Raw genomic sequence first — 26,151 nt, 5'->3', positions numbered from 1 at the left:
GAAGTTGAAATCTATAGTACCTTAAACAAACAATGTTCTGTGTTCTAAAAGTGGCAATAAATTCATTGTTCAGTAGTCAGCCAGTCTCATTAATACAACACAGTCTGAGCAGTAAGGAAGCAATTTCTAACAAATAAATAATACTGAATTTCTAGTTTTCAGCAAAAGAACAACATTTGTATTTGCTTGGAAAAGAAAAGAAAACAAGTTCACATTGAGTTACACACCCCATTTTCACTTAGAATTACTCTGTAGAAACAGTAGAACAAGTATCCCCTAAAACTGCCCCTTATAATTAGCTAAAAAATATAAGGCTTATTATGGATAGATAACCATAAATAACAGTCCGTTAGCTTATTAATCTCTGTCCAAAGGGAAAAAAGTACAGCAAGAGTGAAGGTAAAGCAATTTTCACATTGGGCTGCAGTTCAGTTTGTACAGTGATGCCTAAATTTTAAACTCATTTATTTCCATTTATTATACCTTCTTACAATGATTCCTGAGGTTCTCTTCAACAAAATGTATTGACTGTACAAAAATGCATTACCAACATTTTGCTTACAAAATAAAGCCAATGAATTAGCTGTAGGATATATTAGCTTTCAAATTTTCATTAGTCAGACTGATGTAGTTGCACTAGTTTTTCTTCAGGTTTATTCATTTTTAGTAATAACATAAAAGAGATCAGACCAAATGAAATAAGATTTTACATTATTTTGAAAGGGCAGTATCATTAAACAAGTAAACAACATGCATAAAAAAGCCCAGCACAGGTTCCTTCTTTCATTTTAAAATTAATCACCATTGATGAATTTTGCATCTAAGGGAACGATGAAAGCTATGGAAAGAAAAGGACATTTGGTTTACCCAAACTGCATCTCAAACAGCAAAGTCTATAAAAATTTGGTCTAGAAAAACATTTTGCTTTGATATATAAATTAAGAGAAGAGAGACTCCTTTTCATTATTATTATTTTCATTGAGAAATATTCACTTCAAGTAAAAGCTGTAACATAAACAGTGCAAGTATTTGAATAGGGACTTTAAAAAGAGAGTTTAACAATAATGCTTTTCTAAATTATGATAAAGTTCTCTTACCTTTCTAACCATGGTCAGATCTGGCTGCTTGGTCCAGGTCTTGTTATAAATGTCATAACACTCCATAGAGCATAGCTCCCTTTCTCCATCCTCACCTCCCAGAATATACAGAATTCCATCAATCTCTACCAAACCAAAATTATGTCGTGCCTATAGGAGACACCAATAAACACTGTAGTAGCATATTTACAACAGTAATGGTTGTGTAATCATTTTTAACACTTGCCCTACCTGCAGAAGTTTGTAACTCAGATCACCTCTGTTTAAAAAAAAAAAAGTCATGATGCAAAATATCAATCTCCAGAGCAAGCTTTTAATTCTCTAATTTAATATAAGAACATAATATAGGACAAATAAGATCATTATGTTAAAACAGAGGTTCAGCAAGTGAATTGTAGCATGTTTCTTTAGTATTCAAGTATCTGAGCTATGGACCATGCTCCATTCTTCAACTAATCCGGAAGCAAGAATTTCCCCTTCCAGTGACCAAGTCTGGCCAATCAATGCTGCAAACAAACAATCCGCACCCATAATTCCCCATTGGTCCAGCTCTCCGGGTGGTAGCAGTGGTGGAACCTGTATTTTAGTCTGAGTACAAGTATTTTTAAACACGTTTTCTCTAACCTTATTCAAAGTAGGCTGTAAAAACACTGCTACAGGTTCCACCATCATCACCAAAAGAGCTATGCTAAGATCTTCTCAGGTGCAAGGATAAGTTATTTAATAGGAGGCCTTTGGTGAAGAAAATTCTGCAGCACAATCAACTTCTTAAATAAAATAAAATCCCAAACCTGCTTAAAAAAAATCAACACCCCATAAATGTGACTTTCAGGACCTAAATTCATAAAAATTGGAATAGTCACTTTTTGATGGCAGCTAAAACATGAAAAAAGAACCCCCCATCCCCACCCACGAAGCCAAGCTGGCAAGTTTACGATAAGGTTCTAGACACTATCTATGTGTTGCTCTGCCCCCATTTCCTGCCCATCCTTCTGCATGGTCCAATCCTCTCATCATGTTAGATTCTCAATACTATTTTTATATATACACATTTTTTTTTTTTTAAAAGGCCAATAGACTCTAATGGGTTACTTCATGAACAGAACCAACCACCAGAGTTCATAAGGAATTCTACAGCTCAGCTCCATAGCTAGTTCTTCAGTAACAACCAATGTTTTCCAGCAGCTGCAGTTATTACTAATCCAAGCTTGGCATCTAGGAAATATACAAGAAAAAAAATCTGCACCATGGCTTTGGTTGGATCAGGTGCAAGCAGCTGGAAAATCAAATTGGTCTGACCTATATACTTCATCCTATAAGTACCATCTGTCCATGGTATTTACATGAACCTCATCAACATAGCATCTGAGTGCCTCCAAATCTTTTAATGTATTTATCCTTACAACATTCCTGTTAGGTAGGGAATTACTATCATCATCATTTTACAGACCGGGAACTGAGGTACAGAGAGGCCAAGAGACTTGCCCAAGGTCACAGTAGAAGTTTCTGGCAGAGCAGGGATCTTCCAAGTCCTAAGCTAGTGGTCTAACTACTACACCATCCATCCTGTATTTTTCAAAGGAAAAATAAACCCCCATACAGTTGGATAGTGATCTTGCCTCGTTCATTGCTGGCAAGGAACTCCATGAATTGGTATCAGGATCATATTTTTCTCCAGAGCTCAGAGTTTCCTTATTTTCATCTTGACCTCCAAGTACAAACAAAAATCCTTCTGTAAAACAAAGTGCATGTGAAGATTTTAAAATGGAAGTCACACCAATACTTGTCACAGGGCATTGAGCTACATCTTGGAAATCACGGGTTCCTAAAAATGCCTTATTGAACTCCAGACTGGCAAAGGATAAAGAATGTACTTTTCCCTGTGGTTTAACCCACCAGTGCAGACTCTACAGGCAAATTCAGCACTGGTGTATCCAGTGCAACACTACTGAAGTTATAGTGTGGTTACTTGAGTAAAACATTCCCATAGCGACAGATTCAGCAGACTCCAACAAAATATCAAATTATGATTCCATCAGAGGGAATCCTCACAAAACAAAGCAGCAAACTGAGGGAAGGTGGGTGGGGGAAACGAACAGGTTCGAGTGCAGCTTGCTCTAAGAAAGCAAACTACATTACAAACTATACCCCATTTTGACAATCTGGTGAGTTTACACTCCATTGGCTTAAAGTAACATGCTGTCATTTACCTGCTGAGAGTACTCCATGGTTGATTCTTGGAATACTCATAGGGGCAAGTTCAATCCAGAGTTGCCTATTAGGATCATAAAGAGGGCACATGCATCGCATCACAGCTGTTGGTTTCCGTGACCTGAAAAAGGAGGAAATACAGATGTTCTATTTTATATATGTATGAATGAATACTTACAATGCAGGGTCACTAAAATTGTTTGCTCAATCAAGTATTTTAAGTATAGATTCATAAACGTGTGCATCTGGAAAATACCGCAAAGACACGGTCCCAGCACAAAAGAGCTTACAATCTAAGTTTGTAAGCATACAAGCAAGAGGGAGGGAGGTGGGGAGAATATGTGATGCAAGGTAATTAGATATGGCCCTAGCCAATGAGGAATTTTATATAAAAAGCAGAGTATACTATCATAGAACATTAGTATTTCTTCTCCCAGTAGAATGAGTTTTAAATGTAACTGAACAGGATGTGTTACTGAGTTTTTATCAATAGTGAGTTAAGGTCAGAGCAGGGTCAGCAAAGAACAATTCCCTCCTCCCAACCCCACAAAATACTTGAAAAAGGAAAGCAGAATGGACAATGTCACCTTAAATTGCAATGTAACAAACAAAGAATCTACTTTGGCACTGCAGGTAGGTCCTGATGCTAAAGCAGAGATTTGATATTTTATTAAAATGTAACACTGATCTGAAAAAAAACCCTGTAAAGTAAGTGTTACTTTTGGTGTTCCATATTTATTCTTATTCAGGACTTTCACATCAAACCCACTCAGTTTACAAGTCTGAACAAAATTCTTCTGGCACCAGCATATGGCACCACAAAAAGTGAGGCAGAAAGCCGAAGACACAACAACTATCAACACTGTTTTAATCCGAAGTTTGCTATGGAACCACACTGCTATTATAAGGACTCTCAGAAACCTCACTCAGCCAATCAATGGACTTATGATTAAATTTGATTAGAATAGTTTTTGTTTGTATGGTGTCTAAGGACTATGATAATGCTAAATATTTAACAAGTATTAAAATACAAATAAAGATGGATTTTCAGAGGTTTAAGTTAAGTAGCTCGTTCACTGAAGAAATTTGACATTCTAAAATGGATCAAACATCAGGGTGTTCTAGGCACATCTAACCATGCTAAAAAACAAGTTTTGTAAATGTGCCCAATTAATTCAGCACTAAATGGGCTAATATTAACTTCACTTCTTTATCATTAGTAAGAACATAAGACTGGCCATACTGGGTCAGAGTAAAGGTCCATCTAGCCCAGTATCCTGTTTTCTGACAGTGGCCAATGAATGCCAGGTGCCCCAGAGGGAATGAACAGAACAAGTAATCATCAAGTGATCCATCTCCTGTCACCCATTCCAAGCTTCTCGCAAACAGAGGCTAGGGACATCATCCCTTCCCATCCTGGCTAATAGCCATTGATGGACCTATCCTCCATGAACTTATCTAGTTCTTTTTTGAACCCTGTTAATAGTCTTGGCCTTCACAACATCTTCTGGCAAGGAGTTGCACAGACTGACTGTGTGTTGTGTGAAAAAATACTTCCTTTTGTTTGTTTTAAACCTGCTGCCTATTAATTTCATTTGGTGACCCCTAGTTCGTGAGTTAGGAGGAGTAGCAAATAAAAAATTCCTTACTTTCTCCACACCAGTCATGATTTTATAGACCTCTATTTTATCCCCCCCTTAGTCATCTCTTTTCCAAGCTGACAAGTCCCAGTCTTCTTCATCTCTTCTCATATGAAAGCTGTTACACATTCCTAATCATTTTTGTTGCCCTTTTCTGAACCTTTTCCAGTTCCAGTATATCTTTTTTGAGATGTGGCAACCACATCTGCATGCAGAATTCAAGATGTGTGTGTACCATGGATTTATATAGAGGCAATATGATATAATTTTTATGAAAGTTACCATCGTCCCACTAATTGCTTAAATAGTGCAAGTCATTTCTGTCAGTAACATACTGAATACTTACACTCTTTCTTCACCACCAACAGTCACTATACACTCAGAATAACCTCTGGGCTTGAAAGAGGCTAACATTGCCTCCCCTTGCTGTGGTGGAGTAAGTGGAATGTTGTTACATTCTTTGACAATCTCCCGTACCAGTGGTTCGCTCATCATCTGCTCACGCAAATAAGTTGAATCTAATCCTGAAACCCACACTGCTGACATGACATCCTTCAGGTGAACCTAGAGAACCAGAAAAATTCAGTATTTCCAGAACAGTTTAAAAAACAGAATTTTGTTCACCATACTTTAGAATATAGCTTCAAGAGAATTCTTATGTGATGTATTTATTTTATACACAGAAAATACTGAAAAGTATTTTATGGATAAAACAACTTTCTAAATAAAACTATTTTAGTAAGCACAGTTTAAGTCTCTAGGTCTTGTGGCAAACAATGGTTACTTCCCCTCACCCAACAATAAGCTCATACATCAAACACACAAAGACTAACAACTTCATTCAGTGTTTTTATCTGCAATAAGAAGGGATGCAGCTACAGTATAAGCAAGACTTCAGCTCAACAGCCCCAATCTACTTTCCATCTATATACACAGTGTAATATCTAAATCCTAGAAATGCAAGAATACAGGAAAAAGAAAAATTTATCTACACTGTATTCCCATCAGGGAACTTTAAACAAGCATAGAATGTGAGCCCAATTTACTAAACAGACTACTTAATTTAGTGCATCCTAACCTTTCTTAATTCTGAATCATGGGAGATCCATCTAATTACTGCTTCAAATACATATCTTTCATTTCCAACATTCAGCTTTTCCAGGGATAGCACTTCTTTCAGTTTTTGGGGACTCAGTTCCAGGAACTCCTCTGTGCTGCTGACATCTCGGAAGTGAGTTTCCAGATACTCCGAGGCAAGGTAGTAAACGTGATGCAAACAATAGTGCAGTGCAAAGTCTCGAATACCAATACAGTTCTCAGCAGCTATACAACCTTCTAAAAACTCACAGCACAGAGTTTTAAGATCTGTAAGAAGCAGGAGATCAGCTGCCTGCAGAACATCTTGGATAGTGTCTTCATTTAGCCTGATCTGCAAGAGTTTGTTGTAAAAAGTTACAACTACAAATCACAATTCTGTCTGATATAACTTTATAACTGGTTTCAGAGTAGCAGCCGTGTTAGTTTGTATTCGCAAAAAGAAAAGGAGTATTTGTGGCACCTCAGAGACTAACAAATTTATTTGAGCATAAGCTTTCATGATGAAGTGAGCTGTAGCTCACAAAAGTTTATGCTCAAACTTTATAACTGATTCTTAGGGCTGGTCTACACTATCACTTACGTTGATGTTCACACTTACCCAGGGTATGAAAAAGACAGCCCCCTAAGTGACGTAAATTACATCCATGTAAGCGCTGTCCACACCTTATGGAGGTGCAGTAATTATGCCAACAGAAGAGTGCTCTCCTGTCGGCATACCTTGTCTTCACCAGATGCGCTGCAGCTGCGCCAATGTAGGCTTCAGTGCAGACTTGCCCTTAGTGGCTGAATAATGGAATATAACACAGGTGTAGAGGATGATTCGAAACTACCATGCAGAAGGATAAAGCCACTGCTGGTGGGCAACTTAACTGGGGAGAGGGAGGGTGAAAGCTGGGTAGAGGGCATCTGAAGGGGTGTTTTGTCTGAAGGAACCATGAAATTGGTAAACTCATCTGGGAAAATGAACTATATTTTGCTGGTAAGACAAATCAGTACACGCAGAAAAGAGACATTACAGCCCCAAATGCACTTTTTTCTTCTTTATTGTGGCCTTGATGATGAAACTATTTTTAAAAAAATGGTTTCAGCTAACCAAGAGCCGATGCCACCTGATGCCTGTCTGGAGACCTGTTTGAAATTAATTTGGCAATGTCAGTCTGGTTCCTGATGGACAAAACAAAAGTGGATTTTAATCTGAGTTTTGCTGGGAGTCTTAGTAGGGACTAGGGAGGACTGAACGGCTGTGGAGACAAATAGAACTTTGCCAGCCTTAAATGGCTGGAGTTGATGGATATCGGCAAGGCAATGAGGTGGGAAGCGTGGACTGCCCAGATAGAAAATGTTCTGTGGGAAGGTCTTCAGTCTCCCAATCCAGACACCTTTCACAAGTATCAAATCACACATGCTTTAAAACCAACTCAGTGAAGAAACTAGTAGGGTTTTTCTTTTTTGTGGGTTTTTTTAAGTTTAACGTTTATTGTTTAGAGTTTGTTTCTTGGGATACATGACATTAAGCAGAGCAAGAGAAGCACATCTGAAGTGCTTACAATCTATTTTTGGTTCATACCAGTAGCCTGCATTCTGGCATACAGAAGTCATTTCATAGCAAAGACTTAAAGCACAAAGTTCACTATTACTGCCTTTTTTGGATGACAGGATAAGACAAAAAGCAGGGGTTTATCTCTAAATGGTACTGCTGAATTAGACAGTGAGAGATGCAATAATTCTGTTAAGCACCGTACCTGCCCACTGAAGATGTAATCCAGTATCTCTCTCATGATTTCGACAGAGATCCCTTCGAGTTCAATCTTATATGTAGATCCATCATCCTTTGGAGGATTATAGTTCAATTTTGTTCTGGGGGGAAAAACAATAACCAATGAGTCTGCAGTATCTGATTACCAAAACATCATGGGTAGTACTTCCTTGCAGAAGCTGTCAAAGCAAGGTACCAGGATATTGTTAGAAGAAAGGTATTTTTGTGATATCCTACACAGATACCTGAGCATTCCAACAGGGTGAGGGGATCTGAATCTAGATGTAATGTATATAACAAACAGACTTTATACCAGCTATGTTGGAGAAATTAGGTTAATATAATTTAAGAGGCTAGTCCGATTAAACAGTAATCATGATTATGGCTACAGTTTAGTCACGGGTATTTTTAATAAAAGTAATGGACAGGTCACAGGCTGTAAACAAAAATTCACAGCCTGTGACCTGTCCATGGCTTGTACTATATACCCCTGACTAAAACCTGGGTGCTCAGGGGGGCGGGGCACGCCTAGGGTCTCCACTAGTGCTGATCTTAGCATCAGAACCCACCCTACTTAGATCACTTCATTGTATGGACTTCACACAGAAACCCTCCTATTAATGAGACAGTGCTGTTTAGAGGTTTCAGATCTAACCAAATGTACGACTGTCTTAAACAGTGTCCTGTTTCAGGCCATAATAATGGTTAACCTGAAATCACTTACTTTAGCCCAAATCCAAAAAACAAGAACAGAAAAAAAAAAAAAAATCTTGAGAACGTTGTACTTTTACAGAATGGGCGATTATGTTTTGGAGAAAAAGTACAAATATAAGAAGCCCAGAAACATATATCTATTCAGAACCATGCAAATGCACACTGAATATACCCCTTTCAACCTTAACTCTATCCCCATATTCTACCCTGAGGACAACTGGAAACAATTAGACCACATTATCTATCCATTAGACAGGTTAACTTTATCAGTGAGCACAAAAATGTTAATAGCTTACTTTTAATCTTAATTAATTTATGTGATAGATAAAGTGGTCTTGGAATTTCTATTTGTTCTCAGTGTGTGAAAAAAAGGTAGGTATAGGTATGGAGGCTGGGCTGTGCTTAACTGTGAATTTCTGTAATTTAATTTTAAAAGATTTTGAAATTGTTTAAATAGAGATGTTTCAGCCAGTAAGTACACACGGATGGTAGAATAGCAGATATTTAATTAAAATTCCCAGGACACTGATTTATTCCGAGTGTCTGAGTTGCATACCTGCTGCATAGTCACATATCTAGGTGACTGGGGAGGCTGACAGCTGTTATTAGCAAACCAGCATGAATTGATTTACATAATTGCAGTTTGGTTGTTTCAGTCTCTAATTTGGGAATAGGCAAAGGTCTTTTCTCTGATTGGCTCCTATACAATTCTCCGAACTTTGGAGTTGTTTGGCATCAACAGATAAGGCTGCTTCAGCTTTTCTTATGTTAACTTAAGGAAATACAACACTAAGATTTACATGCAAGGCAAAAAACAAAACAACAACAACAACAAAAAAACACACCCCAACATATCAAAACAGCAAAGAAAACATTGTATCAACCAGTAAAAAGGGAAATTAGGGTAAGGAAGAAGGGGTAAAGTGGAGTTTTTGTTTGTCCACTTCTCAACTCGGCCCTCCCCTTCCAGAGCATCAATCTTTTTCCCTACCAGAATAGCTGCAATATTTGTTATTACATTGTATGCCCTGGGAGTAAGTACAGCCTCTTGCTCCAAATTCACCTTTGAAAACAATGTAAGCAAAAGTATATTGTTATCCTGGGGAGAAGAGCCCTGCTGACTGAAGTGGAGAGAGAGATTTCTATAAGAGGAAGAAGAAAAATAAGGGAGAAAGGTTAAGAGGATTTTTTAAAACTATTTTCTTAAACCATTTAATTTGCAACAGGTTGAGAGCATATTTTATTAGGGTATTTTGAGAATTTGTTTTCCCTACTTTCACTTAAAATTTGAATACAGTGCTTAATTTCTAATATCAGTATAATACCATGAAGTTGCTTCCTATTTATTCAGTAATAAATACAAAATGTTGTGTGTGCAATTATATATAGATGCCCATAAATAAATAAAATTATGAAATCCCGTCTTCCTGTTACGAAGCCACAGTGCATGTAGGATATCTGAAAAAATGAGCCAAAAAAAGTGTGTGATATCAGATGTGCAAATCCAGAATCTGCTCTTGAAAAACAATATGAAAAAGACAATATGAAAAAACAGAATGACAGCTGTTTAGTAAACATATAACAATTCACATATATAAAGGAGTACTTCAGATGAAAAGAAAAGGCCCATGTTTAAGGACAAAGTCTGAAGTTGACCAGAACCACACATTCACAACCAAGGGTATACAATGAGTTCAGCAGATTCATACAATTTCAAATCAGTAAAACTCAAAGTGACATTACTCTTGGTCAATTTAAGTTTGATCCTTCTAGGCACATCTAGAAATAAACATTTTACTTAATGACATATCCACCTTCCATTGTGCTGTGACACTGGGAATACCTTTCCCAGACCTAAAGAAGAGTGTTGTGTGGCTCCAAAGCCTGTCTCTCTCACCAACAGAAGTTGGTCCAATAAAAGATATTACGTCATTCACCTTGTGTCTCCAATATCCAACCAAGTCAGACACATTTGTGAAAGGGGAAAAAAATATGAATAAAATGCATAGATTACTTATTGTGAACTGACAGTAACAAGATAGCAGTATATATTTCTATAGTAGTAACACCAGTTATAATACAGTTTTAACCTTCAGAATGCTGGCATGTTCCTCAATGACACACACACACAAAAAAAGCAGCCTAAGTGGAAGACATAGACATTATGTCTGCAAAGGCTCCACACTCTCAAAAAAGAGATGCAATTTCAGCCTTTTTGAAGAGTACTGCCCTATTCTTGTGTACCTCCACTGATTACAAATTGGAAGTCTGGGGCGCAGTCTTCATGGCGAGTTATTTTACCTTCGATAGGTTACAATAAGAAATAAATCTTGTCTTTGAAACTCAACAGTAAATAAATAAGTTTGCTAGTCTCTAAGGTGCCACAAATACTCCTTTTCTTTGAACAGTGAAAAATTCTCAGCTACTTTATCTCACATTGAAAACCACCCAGCTTCATAAAAATGCCTACAAAGCTATTGTAGAATGACAAAAAACAAAAATCAAGAAATAAATACCTACAATTTCTCACTTTAAAAAAAAAACAAAAAACCACCTTCCTTCCCGGATTATCACTTTGCACCAGAAAGACTAAGCTATAACTAAACTATAGGTAGACCAACAAACCCTCCTAGCATAGACACATCTTAGATCAACAAGAGAGATTTGTTTTGCCGGTATAGTTTATACCAGTTCCTTGAAAAAAAAAACAAAAAAACTGTATCAGCAAAAGCACTTTTTTGTTGGTATAACTGCATCTACACTTGGACTTTGGGCAGTTCAGAAGTGCCAAAAAAAGGAATATCCTTTACCAACACTGCTATTCTGACAAGTTTTTAGCGTAGACCTAGCCTAAGGCTAAAACATGTTTGTCGTAGTGACTCAATCCCAAATTTTAGAAAGTGAGCTCTACTCAATACTAGTTAGAGAGATTTGACATGTCAAGGCAATACTCCAGACTCCCCATCAATAATAAGCATTGAAACCTCCTCTGCAGATTTAGGTACAAACCTGCTCCACGCCAAGACACAATTAAGGCTAACTTGGTCTCCTCCCAATTCAGGTCCCACATATGGGTTTGAGAGACATCAGAGCACCATCTCCCCACATTAACACTAAGTCTTGTTTAATTTTACCATTAAAAAAGCTAGACATCTGATAATGTGTTTGGGTTTATACCTGTAACACTCTCCTCTCATTAGGCTTGAATTTTGCGCGTGCAAAATTTTTTAGATCATATTATAAAATAGGTCAGACATAGAAACATGATGAAGCAGTTTAATACCACCCATTTCCTCCTCCAAAATACATGTTACAATGAAAGAAGTAGGATTTCTTTTTCAGGTCACACCCCGGCCCTTTGGCAGCACACATGAAAGATATCTGTCTTCACCACACCCTGTAAAGAGTGCCAGCTTTCCAAATATTTTGCCTACGTACTTGGTTTTTAGGTGCTCTGTAACGAATGAGCAATGTCAGATCCCAAGGCAAATAATCCACACAACAGCTCAGTGTAAAAAATAAAAAAGGGGAGGGGGAGGGGAAAAGGAGAATTTTTTTTTTAATTATTTTTTATTTTTTGTTTTGTAAGGAGGAGGAGAAGAGGATTGCATATAGTTTAAAGCTTTTCAGAATATAGAAAAATTAAGTTTGGCTAAAAATTAGATAATTAAGTGTTTGCATATTAGAGGAGGAACAAGACAATTCCTTCAACAGCAGCCACAGAGACAGTTAATACATAGCATTCAGCATGTTTTTCTAGCACTATCAGCATTTCCAAGTTAGGGCCCCACTTCTATAATGTCACTGGAATTTTTGATTCATTTTACTGTGTTTTAAAGGCATTGTGCTGGATCATGATTTCATTTGCCCCACTAGAAATCTGATAGTATTCTGCTGCAGTCAATGGATTTAAGATTTACAGCCAGTGTGGATTGGAATCTGGCCATCAAGCCTGAGGCCTTCTCTATAGTTGGGATTTAGCCATCAGCGGCAAGATGGATTGATTTAAATCACCATGTGGAAAGCCTTGATTTAAATCATCATTTTAGTCAACTTTTCTATTTGTTCTTCACTTATTTTCTAAAAAAAGATATATCAACCAGTGAGAATGTAACTACTAAAATATGTTGATTTACAACTAAACAGAGCCTTTCTATTCGATTTAGTACATCTTCTTTGCTACCTAGGAGGGTAAGCTGTAACTATATACATTTATTTAAGCAATTACATAGCTTACTATTTTCAGATTCTTATTAGCTGTACATTGTTAGAAAATGGTGAATGATGGGTGGAATCAAATATTCATAACTTGAGAACTGAGCCAAGCAAAGCTTAGGGAAAGAGACTATAAAATAGGTGCATGAGACCACTGGGGTGAGCTCAATGGATGATCCTGATGATGGTGTATCCTGGAGTCAGAGGCTGGCTCCCAATGCCTGTGATGATTTTTCCAGTCTCTTGCACCCAGTAGGATAGCCTCTAGCTCCCCCACAGGATCAAACCCTTAATATAGTACATGACCTATTGAGACATATTTATAAAGCTTGATCTCAAAAGTTAGATGTTTTCCCCTGATTTTTCTTTATAGAACAGAGAAGTAGCCTTTAACTAAAGTTTTTCATAAAGGTTTATGCGGATTCAGCATATTTTTTTAAAAAGAAAAATTATAATTTAAATAAAAACATGAAAAATATCCAATATAAATTTAAAAAATTACATTTTGATTCCCCCCCCCAAGAAAATCACTTCTTTTTATCCACCCTTATCAGTGGGCAGAAACTACTTAGCTATGCCAGTGCAAAACCCAAGCACAGACAAAGAAGCTACAATTTGCAACAGTTGAGTTCATCTTGGTTCTAAAGTTAGATAATCTCAACTGGTACAAATTGCAGTTTTCCTTGTCTACGTTTGTGATTTGTACTCATGTAGCTGCACAGGTTTCTGGCCACTGATGGAGAAAATCACAACTAATCCCAACTAGAAAATCTTGTCCACCACAAACACACTCATTAGTGACAACAGACATATCTGAAAGTGTCGATCACAGCTTGTGTTTGTTTGAACTGTGATCAGAACCAATTCAGCTATGGGTACATTCTGCACATAGACAATCCTTAACCTTTTTGTGTCAACGCATTTGGAAAGTGAACTGAACTATTCTAAAGTAATCTTTAAAAAACTACAAAAACCCATACAATATTATTCAACAGCTAACAGCTTAGCTAGTATTAAAAAAAAGCTAGTTGTCATTATCTCTCTTTGATTAACTTTAACTTAAGAGTTTCAATTATAAAGCTTCAAGCCATCATTCTGCTGCAGGTGCCACCTAAATTTGGCCATTATATAGCTCATGTTTTCTAACTTCCACTTCATAACAACTTGAAATTGAAAATAGCTTGCAGATTCTTACTAAAACATTTCCATATGTATTAGGCATCATTTTGAAACTATTACTTGTCTACTTTGTCGTCTCCACTTCTGTTCAAAGGATGCCATGCCTGGAGTTTGGCTCTTAACCACATGAGCTGGGCCTTTGCCTTGCTTAGAAATACAAACTGTCTGCCAATTTGTTCACTCTGCTCTCAAACATCTTACCAACATGTACTAGAAAGGAACAAGACCAACTGCAGATTAGGGTTGCTAAATCTACACATTATAAAGAATAAGATATATATTAAAAATATGAGATGGCAGGTCCCTGCTAATAATTTAGAACTTGCAACCTTATGAGATCATCATAATTGGAAAACATTGGCCTTAATGAGTTACTAGAGAGAAATCTATTTTTTCAGGTCTTTATACATGCCCATCACCATGGTACCTGAAAGAAGAAAGCAGCAAAATGCAGCCAACCTTTATAGCAACCGGAGGATGAAGCAGTGTGAATGAAAATAAATTATAAAAAAAAACAATAAAACAGTGTGAAGATAGGGGTGACATGATCATGCTACTTTGTAGATGTGAGAAGGCAGTCAGCTGGACAACTGAGATCTTGGGAGGCTATGAGGAAGGAACATGAGACAGTCAAGGAGAAAAAGAGATCAGATGAGGATTTCAGCAAAGGCAATGATGCACACAGCCAGTATTGCAGAGTGCAAACTCACTGGCACAAGATATTGGGTAGGTCTACACAGCAAAGAAAAACCTTTGCCAGCTTACTCGGGCTCCAGCCCAAGCCCAGAAGCCTACACAGCAATGAAAGAGCCCCGCAGCCAGAGTCAGCCAGCACCGGGTTTTTCTTTGCTGTGTAGACATACCCACTGAAGCCAAGACTTAGGAGGATTAAAAAAAAAAGGGGTAAATATTTGCAAAGATAGCTACAGTCGTACTAGATAGAATAAAACTGTAAAAAGGTATAAACCCACATGCCTCAGGATTTAACCTATCATTAAGTATTTGGGATTAGGAATGATTTCCCTTTTATTATTCCATAATGTACACTATAGAGTTTCTTGCATTTTCCTCTACGGCATCTGGTACTTCCGAAGACAGGCTACCAGACACTATAAACTGATGGTCTGGTCCAGGATGACAATTCCTAGGTAGTGACAGGCTGATTTACATAAATAGAAGTGTGGTAGAAAGAGAGTTTGAGATCAAGGAGAACGTACATGGAGGAAACAATTGGTCTGAACTGACAAGGGAGCTAGAAGAGAGCGCTATTTGATTCCCAATTGGTTTCTCAAATTTGAATTCTCTTGTCCAAATAAAAGAAAATACAGTAACTACAACGTTAAGTGAGGAGTTATGATCCTGAAAAACGCAACTTTAAGCGAAACGATGACAAGTGAATCCAATTTCCCCATAAGAATTCATGTAAATGGGGGGGGGGGGAAAGGGTCAGGCTCCAGGGAAATTTTTTCACCAGACAAAAGACTTATTTATATATATATACACACATACATACACATACACAGTATAAATTTTAAACAATTTAATACTGTACACAGTGATGATGATTGTGAAGCTTGGTTGAGGTGGTGAAGTCAGAGGGTGGGATATTTCCTAGGGAATGGCTTACTGCTAAATGATGAACTAGCAATTGGCTGAGCCCTCAAGGGTTAACTCATTGTTGTTAATGTAGCCTCACATTCTACAAGGCAGCACGAATGGAGGGAGGAGAGCCAGGGCTGCCAGTTCACCCTGGTTCCAAGCCCCCACCAGCTAGCTGCAACGGGCTGCTCTTCCTGCAAGCAGTGGACAAAGCAGGCAGCTGCCAATGACTTTATAAGGGAGCATTGCACAACTTTAAATGAGCATGTTCCCTAATTGATCAGCAACCTAACGATGAAACAACATTAACTGGGATGACTTTAAATGAGGAGTTACTGTAGTCTCTTTGTGTAGAACAGGCCACTGAAAACAAAATCAAGTTTATCAATTCAATAAACTGTGCATCTAGGGTATTGCACAGACCTTCACCAGTTCCATGGCTCTACATTCTTAAGGACTCGAGCAGTAAATATACATTTTTGGATTGACTGTGTTTAGTATGAAAGATAACAGATTAGTAGACATTCATATCTTAGCGACCTCTGTCTCTTTAGTATTACAACTTTTTGTGTAAAATCAAAATGGGTTAGAGGCACAAAGGGATTTAGGCACTTAAATCCAAAATTTAGATTCTTAAAACCCTGCTTAGCTGATGTCCAAATGTCTAGGCACTTAAAATCCCTTAGGTACCTAAATTTCTGCCAGTGAGACCTTCTTTGTATAGTCCTGCTTTAACAAGCCCTAATTAACATCTTCCTTATCAACCTTAGCATGAGCATTGTATACTGCATTACAACCTCATTTTATATACAGTATATCATTATGCTCCACCATGCCCCCATCCAAATAAACACACTCTTAAAAAGCACTTCTCAGGAAGGCCAGACACATTGAGTTTCTCGGCCAAGCTATTTTTTGGGATATGGTAAACCAAATGAAAGTTAGAGAAAGTTTTTCAGAAAGCCAACAACTAAGATAAATTTTCAAGCATGGCGTTTAAGAAGTAACTCCATTTAAGTCAATAGGAGTTTTTACACTGACTTCAGTGGGGCCAGGATTTCTCCCCATTACTTTTAAAACTACTTTTGTGATTTATTCCAAATGTCCTAGAAAAATTCTACCTTAAGACGCAGGGAGACTGGTAAAGAAGATTAAAGCTAAGGTGAAAACTAGCTTCCCATAACATCCCTGGACTACAGAATGGCTTCAAACCCGGCACATTGAAGAATGTATTACCATTGTATATCATGATTTGTGTGTATGTAATTAAAAAGTAGCTGAGCTGAAAGGAAGGGTGAGAGCTGAACTTTGGACTGTGGGTAACTATAGGAAATTTCAATCCCTAAAGTTAGTTTTATCAGTACATGTCAGAAAAAAACAAGGCCTTGTATCAAGAGTGCTTCTGCAGCTTTAACTACAGCAGAATTTTGCATTAAATTACTTCATTCTTAATGTCACAATCTCATTCAGTTAAGGAGACTGTTTTCAAATAGAAATGTTTATGAAACATCTATAGAAACCTTTTGTAACTGCAGAGAGCAACTGAACAAATAAAAAGCAAAGAGAAGATTCCAGCACTCATGAGGAAAAAGACAACATTTATATTAGCCAATAAATGCTGTAAGACAAGTGATACTGTGGCTGCTATATTATTTTCCTAATTAAAATCTTACATAAATTCTCGGACTGATTTTGAATAGCACTTGTTTATTAAGTCCAGTGTTAAGCAATGCTTAGAACTAAATGTATACAATGAGTAAGACATTTTAGTCATCTGGCTTCTCAGACTTCACAACAACAAATCAAAATGCTGTAAATCAACAGTACTTAGGATAGAGGGAAACACGGGATTAATAATGTGACACAAAGCCTTTCGCAGTTGGGTCTCCAATTCAAATCCAGTTCAGTTAAAAGTTGACAGAGACAGGTTAACATCCTAAGGTTGTTTATTGTTAATAATGTACACTATAGTAGTGCCTACAGGCCAACTGAGAACAGGGCCCCATTGCACTAGGCACTGCACAAACAGAGTAGTAATCAATCCCTGCCCCTCAGAGCTTACAGTCTAAATAGACCAGACTGACACAGGATAAGGGAAGGAGTACAACACAGGCAGAGTGAATTGTGTAAAGGCAGCAAACATCTTGTTAGTTTCAAGGCTTGTTTTATTTAAGAACCTCCATGAGATGAGTTGGTCTCAAGTTTTGAATGGAGAAGTTTGCACATGACCAAAAATACATAAATAAACTACAGTATTTGTTTGCCTGAAAGCTATTTCCATGAGACTGGGGTTAGAGTTAATTTTAAATAAATTGAAAAATACCGTGTGCTTATTTTTACATATACCAGATTATTGTACTGGAGACAAACCAAATTAGATTACTAGAGAAAAAGTAAGATGTGGTAATAGATATATTACTAAATTAGGAGATTATTTAGTAATAGCACCATGTGCATACGTCAGCTGCAGCTAAGCATAGCGACAGTTTGAAAACGAAAGACAAAAACATGTCCATGTAGCTGAAAGTCTAAATTTCATTTCAAATACAATACTTAACGCTTCAAAGCACTGACTGTATAATAAAGTTTATTTTATCTATAAATATGACCTCAGAAAATTTTTCTTTGTTAACAATAATCCTCACAGGCATATCTACAGCAAGGTCTATCATAAAATAAATGAACTGATTTGATCCTATTAGAGGATCATTTTAAGTCTCCTAGGCTATGTCTTCACTGCAGTCAATTCAGGTGCTTAGCACCCAAGTCAACCTAGATCGGGAGTGAACAGCCATAATGCACATCCCAAATCAAGTTACTGCATCCTCAGTGCTGCAATCACATGTGTGTTGCTAGGAGTCTTGGTCATATTCCATGTGCTGCATGCAGTAAGCTGAGCTGCTGTATAATCTTTTCCCCAGTGAATTGTGGAAGAACTTGTCTGTCCTTCTGTGTACATGGGAGCAACTGTGGGAAGGCACTGGAGGATTATCAGCACTCGAGTAATTTATTCTTTGTCCTCAGTGCAAAGTGGGTCAGCTACTAGCCTGAGCACTAACCTACACCCCCCCAGCCAGATCAGCTAGCCTGGAATTTAAAGCATCACTAAACTCAGGTGAGAGGGTTTTCGTGTGTGTGGACAAGTGGGGGGATCAAGGGGCAACACCCAAGTAACAACCTGAGTTAACTGCCGTGGAGATGTACCGAACTATCCAGCTCAGTGTAAATAGTGTTCTCTTTAATACGCTATTACCCAGGTTAGGACAGATAATCTTTGCATGTTACCTACTGAATGTCACTTTTTTTAAAAAAGGCAAGAGAGAAATAACTTTGTAAAGTGCTTTAAGATCCTGTGAGGAAAGATACTATAGAAGTGCAAATTAATTTAAACAGCCCCAACAGTATTGTGAAGTAGAAAAGCATTATTATAGCAATTATACAGATGGAGAAAATGTGGCACAGAGGGCGTAAGGGTTACGTTTTCAATGAGTCTCATGCAAGCGCACAGCACTGTTTGTAGGCCTTTGCAGGCCCTTGCTGTTCTGCACATGTAAGACAGTTAAGATTTTCAAAGATTTAGGTATGCACATTGAAAATTATGGTAAAAATACCAGCCAAGAACCTTAGTACAGATGCAGCTTATTCCAGTAAAAGAATGCTTTTGCTGGTATAAAGCTTATACCAGTTCCCTGATGGGAGGCAGGGGATCCGAGAGGTTAGAGTATTGATTGGGCCTCAGGTGACCTGGACTCTATTCCTGGCTCTGTCACTGGCCTACCGGGTGACCTTGGGCAAGTCGCTTCACCTCCCTGTGCTTCAGTTTCTCCCATCTGTAAAATGGAGATAATGACTCTGTTTCATTTGGTACAGCACTTTAAGACGTAATGATGAAAAACCCTATGAAAGGGGTAGGTATTATTATTACTCTAGAGCTTTTACCAGTATAAAAATGTTGTAAGAAGCCATCATCAGCAGTACAGACCTAGCTCTATTCACCTTCCCTGGGTTGTGTAACAAAGTCCCTTTGGACACGTCAAGATATCAAAAGGGCCATTTCTAGAGGCTGCAAAATGGTATGCTGTAATTCTCCTCTGCTCAAGCCTAGTGATGTACAAGATTCAGGTGCCAGAGATGCAGGTGAAGTCTTCTGCCTCTTGTGGGTGAGAAACTTTGCCCTGGTTACACATTGTGGCATCATATAAATATGTACATCTATAAAGTGCCTTTGGAAGCACTCACCCAGCCTCCCTGGATCTCACTGCCCTCATAGTATTACAAATGTGATTGGACGGAAGATCATGACAAGCCCGCAGGACAACTCAGCAGTGAAGACCTTACTGCCACTTCAGCCAACGAACATTCACAGATTAAGCAGATTTCCTTTACTTGCATCCCAGCTAATACAATATGGGTGTCCACAGGGAAGCAAAGGCAGATAGGAACTAGCATATGTAGACCTTCTGTATGGTAAGCCCGTGGAGGTTCAGAATTGCTGAGTATTTGCCAGACCCTTCTTTCCTTTCCTTTAGCAGCTGCTATTTTTAACTGCAGTGGGTAATCCGTCTGTCAGAGGACCAGTGGGAAACCACCGCATCTTTGCCTCCTAACATACATGTGCCTAAGTCACAACTATCAGTCTAAGCAATCCTCATGCAAATCTAAAAACAGACCATGCACCTCTCTCTGTAGCCATGCCAAGCAGAGCCTCTCTCTCTGACACACCCTAAACTAAGTATTTACATGTTGATTTGGGCAGACAGTACACAGATTTGGAAAATCTGACCAACGACTTGCCCAAGGTTTCAGTGCATGTGACACAGCAAGAAATAGAAACCAGAACTCCAGTCTTGACTCCTGTGCTCTAAGGATTCTCTCTACTTCCTCCCAATTTGGTTACATTTAAAGTGCCACCTCACATACTGGGTACATACAAATCTGATTTCCCAAGCATAACCACCCACTTCTTCCAGGCTAAGGAAAGCTGCTAGGACTGTTTCATTAATTCTAAACCTTAAACTGGGACCTATACATTGAAGTGAAGTGAACCCATATTGTGTTGAGACCTAGGAGATGGTGTCTGGCACTGAGGTCACAAGACAGACACACAAGGCCTCATTTAGAATCCTTAGTCTAGGCTTAAATTGGATGACTGGCTAAGCAGCAGTTCTGCAGAAAAGGACCTGGGGATTACAGTGAACAAGAAGCTGGATATGAGTCAGCAGTGTGCCCTTGTTGCCAAGAAGGCCAATGGCATATTGGGCTGTATTAGCAGGAGCATTGCCAGCAGATGGAGGGAAGTGATTATTCCCCTCTATTCGGCACTGGTGAGGCCCCACCTGGAGTACTGAGTCCAGTTTTGGTCCCTCCACTACAGAAGGGATGTGGACAAATTGGAGAGAGTCCAGTGGAGGGCAACAAAAGCGATCAGGGAGCTGGGGCACATGACTTACAAGGAGAGGCTGAGGGAACTGGGCTTGTTTAGTCTGCAGAAGGGAAGAGTAAGGGGTGATTTGATAGCAGCCTTCAACTACCTGAAGGGGGATTCCAAAGAGGATGGAACTTGGCTGTTCTCAGTGACAGCAGATGACAGAACAAGAAGCAATGGTGTCAAGTTGCAGTGGGGGCGGTCTAGATTGGATATTAGGAAACGCTATTTCACCAGGTGGGTGGTGAAGCACTGGAATGGGTTACCTAGGGAGGTGGTGGAACCTCCATCCTTAGAAGTTTTTAAGGCCCGGCTTGACAAAGCCTTGTCTGGGATGATTTAGTTGGTGTTGGTCCTGCTTTCAGCAGGGGATTGGACTAGGTGACCTCCTGATGTCTCTTCCAAACCTAATACTCTATGCTTCTATGACTTCAAGCTCCAGAATATCTTACAGTGACACCAAATATAGCAACGATCAAGCAGATCTCAGAAATGCAGTACCATTTAAAAATTAGTATGGTTTGTACAACAATAAATGGGACTAATGTTCACAGCACCTACATAAAAGTTAAAGATGAGCTACAGAGCAAAGTAATAAAATCATTTTAACTTTACCACTCCTTTATGATGCATAAAACTGACCTCATATTATTTTTAAGCTGGTTTTTGCCTTGTTTTTAGACTTCCTACATTTCACACACACATTCCCGTAACATCTCAGTCACAGGCTACTTCCTAAATTTTACGTTTAGATGTGAAGAGATAATTCCCTTATTTGCCATGACCTATTTCATCTGAAAGGGAAAAACTATTGAACTGTCAAGTTCTGCTCGACACTTCTGTTCTCCAATGCCAGTACCCTGTCTTACCAGTTTTGCTAAACTAAAGACCCTGAGAAGTCAGGGAGTCAGGCTAGACAGCTGCGATAAGAAAAGGAGAAGAGTATAGGAGGCAGGGAGAAGGGTAGAAGTAGGGAAGATGAGCAGCCTTGGTAAAAAGTGGTTGGGGGGTGGGGAGGAGCAAAATTACAGTTGTATCTCAGAGTTTGGTTTGGAAGAACCTGGTTATATGTTGGAAGCTCAAGGGAATTCACTGAAGAGATGAGGAAACTGAGAGAAACATGATCTTTGAGTGTTAAGATATGTCAATGAAGGTTACTTTTAATTAGCAAGTTCCTTGTGAAGGTGGGATTTGTGCCTGAGTAACCTTAACTCTTCTAGCACATTACCAAGGGGTGCAGTGCATGTACTCTCAAAATTCATGATATTTTTCTTCTTCTTCCATAGAGAGCATCTCAAATTGATCTTATGGTATCAATCAATAACTCTAGTCTTTTAGTTAAAAAAATGTATAGGCTTTTCAATTGCGAAAGTAGCCTACTTAATGTAAATAGATACACTGTTACCCTGGTTAAACCAGCCTTGCAAGAATATGATCTCTCTAAACCCCTCTCGGCAGCCTAGTAACCTCAAAAAGACATTAACTTCAAATCCTACTGGGGACTATCTAAAATACTAACAAAAATGAGTAATTCTAAGAAATATTCAGTTGGCAACAAGGCTTTTAAAATATTGGGCCAAATCCTACCCACATTACTCTCACTGATTTCAAACTCATGTATTTGATTAGCCTATCACTGACTTCCCTCCCTTAATGTTGATAGTTTTAAAAAAATATGGATAAAATGCTTGTTGTTACTTATACATCTCATTTTATTTCACTGTCACCTGTTTTCTATACCCTCTCTCTTCTTATCCCGCCGTGTCATGTCTTACTTTAGGCCCCAATCCTGAAAGCCAATCTACAGAGCAAATCCTTGTGCTCTTGCAGAGAGTAGGGCCCTAGCACTTAAGTTGAATGGGTAGGGAGTAGTTCTTTTTTGGTCTCTCTACTATCATGCAGAAGTAAAAGTACTACAGAAATAATCATGAAGTCAAATTTAAAATTTATAAAGTTCGTGGCTGTTTCATTCTGTATATTTTTATTTAGTTTTAATTGCTAAGCATGTTGAAGCTATAGTACTGTATGTTCAAATACCACATTATCTGAAGTGTGTGTAGAGTTGCCATAAATACAATAATACTGAAGGGAAACAATTTCTAGAATGCATTTTTCCTTAACCCAAATAAAACAATGTATCTCTGGGTGTGTCTACACTGCCCCACAGTTTGGGCAACAGGGGTGTAAATAGCAGTCAGCAACAAAGTGTTGCACTGTAACTCCCCCATGTGGATGCAGCAGGCACGCATCAAAAGGTTCCTAGTTCACATTAACATAGTCCTGTTTGAAGAGGACCGTGTTAATGTGCAGCACATTGGTGCACACTGCTATTCACATCTCTGTAGTCCAAACTGTGGGGCAGCAAAGACACGCCCTTAATTCTGACAGGGCTGATGCACGTAGTCAGAACTTTACTAAATACCTTAGGGAAACATGTTCAATATGTGATGCACAGCATTGTTCCAAGATGCTGATCTTCAGTGAGTGTGGGTTCATTTATGTTAAAAACTTCAAACAGTTTGTAAACTTGGACTAAATTAAACTGAAGTAGTATTGCCTGACAGATTACTGTTCAAACAACCATCACACATGTACTTCCCAGAAAGTAGTCAACTACACACGTCATCTACATCTAGCCCAATCTATGCAGATTATCATAACATTTTCTACAGGCAAATGCAACTGGCGTGGATCTGAGCAAGTACCCAAGTATTAACAGAGGCCTGCCATCATTTGGGATTTACTGTACTTTAATAATAGTCAGCCGTATACTGCCTCTTCAGGTACAAGAGAATTAGACATTTGTCACCTGCTAACAGTGGTACAATCCTTTAAAATGTTTAAAAAATAATCATTTTTAGTTCATGTACTCTGAGTCACACACTGCCACGTACTGTAAATATCCTGCCATCAAAGGCAAAATTGTCACATCATTGTGAGCACAGTCCAGAACAAATTGTTCAGCACCAATTCAGAAACCAGGATTGTGTTGACTATTGTCTGTTCTGTCCTACACTTGCAGTTAAACTGTGACCCCCTTGCCAATAACAGCCAGTTTTCGCAGTGCAGACTCCGCTATGGTATGTTTGGTGAGATCCAAAGAACATTTCATTATATTGTTAGGGTAAGAGAACTGCAAAATTTTGTACAAAGAAAGAAGCAGCCCATTCATGTTGTGTTTAAAGTTTTAAAGTTAAAATAGGTGTATTTCAGAACCAATAAGTGTCTGCTGGAAGCTTACATATTGCCAGAAATAAAACATCTGACACCATCTGTGACACAGGCAATATATTTAATGCTAAACCAAGCTTTAAAACAAACAAACAAAAAGCAACTTTAAACCAACAGTGAAGCAGGATAATGACTAGTTTACAAACCCTGGAAGAACCAAACTGTCACATGAATTTACAAAAAGCAAATACCCAAGTCTAGAGTGCTGACTTTGTTTAGAGCATCTGACAGACCATAAACCCAGCATTTATGAAGATGAAATTGTGCATTGCTCTGAGAGCACTATACAAAGTACATACTATTGAGAACAACAAACCATACTGAAACACTGCCCTTTACTTTCATAATCTCCCTACCACTCAGAATTAACTTTTGTTTTCCTGGTTTGTTGGTTTAAATCATGCCCTTAATATTCCCTAAGTAGTTTGGAAAAGACAAAGTGGGTGAGGTACTATCTTTTATTGGTATGAGAGGCAAGATCTCCAGCTTACACAGAGCTCTTCTTCGGGTCTGGGAAATGTAATAGTTTAGGACATATTCTGTTTAACAAACAAATAACCTCATAATAAAGGCATGAGTTAATGCAACAGAATATCACTTTTCCTCCAAAGGCATTTCAGACCATTCTACACTCAGTTATATAATTTTAATCAACTTGAATTGCAGCGTTGGTCAAGTTAAACTTTTCTTTTATAAAGCGTTTTTTGGTGTGTTTTAATCACTAAACTGTAGCAGCTCTTTCTTTAGAATGGTAAAATACTCAGGAAAGTATTAAAAGCCTTAGATTTAATTGACAGCATATCTATATAGCAGATTGTGAAACTTCCATCTCAGCTGTTTACAACTTGTCTCCAAAATGCCAAGGGCAATTAGATTTCCTCCTTAAAAACAAAAGCTTTTTTTCTTTTAAAGTTACAGGACCACAAGTACACACAAAAAACCCCACCCACTTTCTAATTATTTCCCCTAGGAGAATGTCAAAAAGCTAAATGCAGGATGTCTCTCCCCTTAATTTTCAAAACTAAACAGGTCTCTCCCCAGCTGAGATTGTGTTTGCCAGGTTGTAATGGAAACAAGTGGATAAGCACTTAAATAAATAATGTTGGTAAACAAAACAAAAATCAGACTTCCTGTATCAATTTACTGGCCGCCTCCTAGGAAGAGATGGGCTGGGCGGGGAATTGGCAGAGCCATCCCACACACACGCAGCAAGTGTCCAGGCACTGCAAGGCTGGCGCACGGGGCTGAACTTACTTTCGGGGGCGGGGGGAAGAACCCGCGCTCTGCTGGGCCCCTGGGCCCGCTGCCCTTCCCGCAGGGCAATGGGCTCGCCCGGGGCTCACCTGCCGACGGGGGCCGTGGGCAGGTGCCTCCGAGGGAGCGGAGGGTCTCGAGGCGGAGTCAGGGCCCGAGCAGCGGCCTCAGCGCGGGCCGGGGCCCGCTGCCCCCTTTCCCTCGCGGACACGCCAGGGCCCTGCGCCCCTCCACCTCCGAAGGCGCCGCCCCTGGGCTCCGGCCCGTGCCCCAGGACCCCGCTGCCGGCCTTGTCAACATGCCCCCGCCGCCCCCTCACCTGATGTAGGGGCTGGCGGCCGCCAGGATGTTCTTCTGCACGGGGATCTCCGCGCCCTCCAGCACCAGGTGGGCGTCGCAGAAGCGGCTCTCCTCGCGGAAGGAGCTGAGGGCCCGCAGCAGGCGGGCGGCGTGCTGGGGGTCGCTCACCGCGCTCGGTCCCGCCATGCCGCCGCCGCCCAGGGCCGCGTCCCCACCGCCCGCCAGGGCCGCCGCTGAGACCGGGGCCGGCTCCGTCTCGCCCGGCTGCCGCGTCCCGCTCCTCCGTCCCCCGCCTGCTCGGCTACCGGCTTCCTCCCTCACTGCCCCGGCACCATCGCGCCCGGCCCGGCTCGGAGCTGACATCATCTCCCTGCGCTCGCCGGCCCCGCCTGGCGGGGAGGAGCCGGGGGGCGGCGGCGGCGAGGGCGGCTC

The 26,151-nt window shown here is 39.5% G+C and overlaps 1 protein-coding gene across 1 annotated transcript in view; it reads right to left on the bottom strand.

Annotated features, from left to right (window-relative positions):
• The window catches only part of GAN (gigaxonin), a 43,310-nt gene extending 17,405 nt beyond the window's left edge, over positions 1 to 25,905 (bottom strand). The window contains exons 1-7 of the mRNA XM_077831428.1: positions 25,739 to 25,905; positions 7,789 to 7,903; positions 6,027 to 6,377; positions 5,295 to 5,512; positions 3,308 to 3,429; positions 2,717 to 2,829; positions 1,098 to 1,247 (exon numbers count right to left, since the gene is read on the bottom strand). Coding sequence (XP_077687554.1) covers positions 1,098 to 1,247; positions 2,717 to 2,829; positions 3,308 to 3,429; positions 5,295 to 5,512; positions 6,027 to 6,377; positions 7,789 to 7,903; positions 25,739 to 25,905 — 1,236 coding nt within the window. The remainder of the gene's footprint in view (positions 1 to 1,097; positions 1,248 to 2,716; positions 2,830 to 3,307; positions 3,430 to 5,294; positions 5,513 to 6,026; positions 6,378 to 7,788; positions 7,904 to 25,738) is intronic.
• Positions 25,906 to 26,151: the final 246 nt, after the last annotated feature.

This window comes from Eretmochelys imbricata, chromosome 12, assembly GCF_965152235.1.
Source record: "Eretmochelys imbricata isolate rEreImb1 chromosome 12, rEreImb1.hap1, whole genome shotgun sequence".
Taxonomy (NCBI): domain Eukaryota; kingdom Metazoa; phylum Chordata; order Testudines; family Cheloniidae; genus Eretmochelys; species Eretmochelys imbricata.
Note: the sequence above shows the minus strand (reverse complement) of the source record. Positions and strands in the feature narration are given on the sequence as shown.